The sequence below is a fragment of the Carassius gibelio genome, chromosome A21 (assembly GCF_023724105.1).
Source record: "Carassius gibelio isolate Cgi1373 ecotype wild population from Czech Republic chromosome A21, carGib1.2-hapl.c, whole genome shotgun sequence".
Lineage (NCBI taxonomy): Eukaryota > Metazoa > Chordata > Actinopteri > Cypriniformes > Cyprinidae > Carassius > Carassius gibelio.
Window position 1 is genome coordinate 1,523,175 of NC_068391.1, and position 2,500 is coordinate 1,525,674.

Below are 2,500 nucleotides of genomic sequence, written 5' to 3' on the forward strand. Positions count from 1 at the left end.
TGTGTGTATATATATATGTGTGTGTGTGTGTGTGTGTGTGTGTGTGTGTTATTTAAAATAATGATTTTTTGTAAATTATTAATTAATAAATAGTTGTATAATTCAATTGTTTTAATTAAATGTCTTTAATTGTCATGCAAAACAAACAAACCTTAGCGTTTCTTAAATTAAGTTTGATTGACACGAGCAGATATTATTTCTTGTGTCTGGTGAAATGACCAAGACACATTTTCTTGAGACGAGTTTGTGACGATCAGGAATTCCCGAGCCTGCATTCGGACGCTTTCTCTCCTCTCTTTGTTTTCGTCCTCGATGACAGATCTGCTGCGTTCCCTGGTTTCATCAGAGCTTGTTTTAAAGCACTTTGTCTTTAAGTCACGAAGGCCTGTTTGACTTTCTGGCATTAGCAGAGCCACTTTGAAGAGAAGTTAGCTGAGCGTGCTTTGATGGAGCTCTCATTGTGAGTGGAAGCGCAGAGAGAGGTTTTCGGGAGTTACACGGGGGGCGATTCAATAAAGCCTTCAGGAGAAAGAGCCTGAGACGGTGTAAAGACAGAAGCACATGTGCGATGTACAGTGTTGCATTGTTTCTCCATCATTACCATTAGACTTGTGCAAATGTAAACATCACATTTATGTCACACATGGCCTTCATTACTGAGGGATTGTGGGAAATTTGTACAATGTGACAGGAAGACGATGAATGGCAGCTCTTCTGATTTAATTAAGACAATCTGAGCAGGATTGATGAATAAATAAATGTGATTTCTGTCCTTCTCTCTGTAGATCTGGAAGACCGAGCGAGTTCGTCGTGGGGGAATGGAGTTCGTGCAACGAAGGTCAGTTTTTACACTTTTAGAAATGCTTTTGATTTCGATATTCAAACCTAGTGAGCCGTCTCACTGTAGTGTCCCTACACAGACAGCTGACTTCTAAGGCAACATCCCAATTGATGTCAATAGAGTTTGACGTTTATATTATATTATATTATATTATATTATATTATATTATATTATATTATATTATATTATATTATATTATTTTTTTCATTTTTAGTTTATATATATTTTTATTTATTTAGATTTATTGTATATTTATCACTTGTATTAGTAATGTCATATTTATATATATATATTTATTTATATTCTATTTATTCTATTTTTTATCATTTATTTTATTCCTCATTTATAATGCATGTCATTTTAGACAAAAGTGAAATTCATTAATGTAATTTATTATTTAATTTATTATTAATGCATATTTTTATTGAAATACTGAAAACATACAAGCATATTTTAAATGAGAGCCAATTCTGATTGTATATTTTTTCCTTTTCCATTAAAAATATCAATATTTATTTCTATTTTAGATATAATATATAAACACTTAGAGGTTGACATTACTGTGTTGCTAAACTATTGATGCATTGCCTCTAATTAAAGTGCACAAATAGTTTTAATATTGTTTTTATTCACATTTTCAGCATTTTAATACTAATACTGTTTCTCGTCCTTCACACTGGATGAACATTTTTGCATGTTAAATTAGTGGCAATGCATTGTGGGATGGTTTTATCTGTGTAGCCTCTGCATCTCGTTGTTTAGAGGCAGTCGTTGCATTATGTCGTGCACTTTTGCACGTTATTTTGACATTATTGCGCTTGGATCTGACAGCGATGTCTGAGAGGTCAAAGGTCACTCTGAGATCAGCAGAATCAGCGATCAGGTCTGCGGAGGTGAATCAAGGACGTGCTTACGAAGCACTTTCACATTCAGCTCCATGCATCCGCAGAATGCTAATTAATTTCCAGAGAAGCACGTTTCAGTCTGAGGATCCAGAAGGGAATCAAAAACAGAGCTGAATGACAGTCGAAGGTTGTTGGTGTCATGACACGCTTCAGAGTTTAGACTGTAATTTATCTTGAGAGACTGACATTAATTCTTGAGTACATGACCTCCTGTGATCGCCTTTGATTCATAACAGGTTGATTTAATTATTTCTGATTAAATCTGAATGTTTGGAAAGGAAAACGAAGGCAGGATTTAATCCATCAAGATTCGATTGGATCATAAATTTAAATTAAATTAAATTAAATTAAATTAAATTAAATTAAATTAAATTAAATTAAATTAAATTAAATTAAATTAAATTAAATAATTTAATTTAATTTAATTTAATTTTTTATTTTTTTATTTAATTTTTTATTTAATTTAATTGAATTTAATTTAATTTTTTATAATGTGTGTATTATCATTTATTTTATCATTTATATTATTTTACCTCTTATATATCTGTTTATTAAATGTATGAATAGGCAAATTTTTATTTGATATTTTCCCTCTTTAAAATACATTGATTCTTTTTTTTGTTTTTGCCATTAAATTAAATGCATCAATATATCTGTTTATTATTTTAGATAATATAATATAATTTAATATTATATACTAAATTCAAGTATTATTGTTGATTTGATCATTTCTATCATTCATTCATGTATCATA

At 30.2% G+C, this 2,500-nt stretch overlaps 1 protein-coding gene across 1 annotated transcript in view; it reads left to right on the forward strand.

Annotated features, from left to right (window-relative positions):
* LOC127941567 (transcription factor 4-like) overlaps positions 1 to 2,500 on the forward strand; it is a 115,308-nt gene that overhangs the window by 24,843 nt on the left and 87,965 nt on the right. The window contains 1 exon segment of the mRNA XM_052536771.1: positions 786 to 838. Within this exon segment, the coding sequence (XP_052392731.1) occupies positions 786 to 838 (53 nt within the window).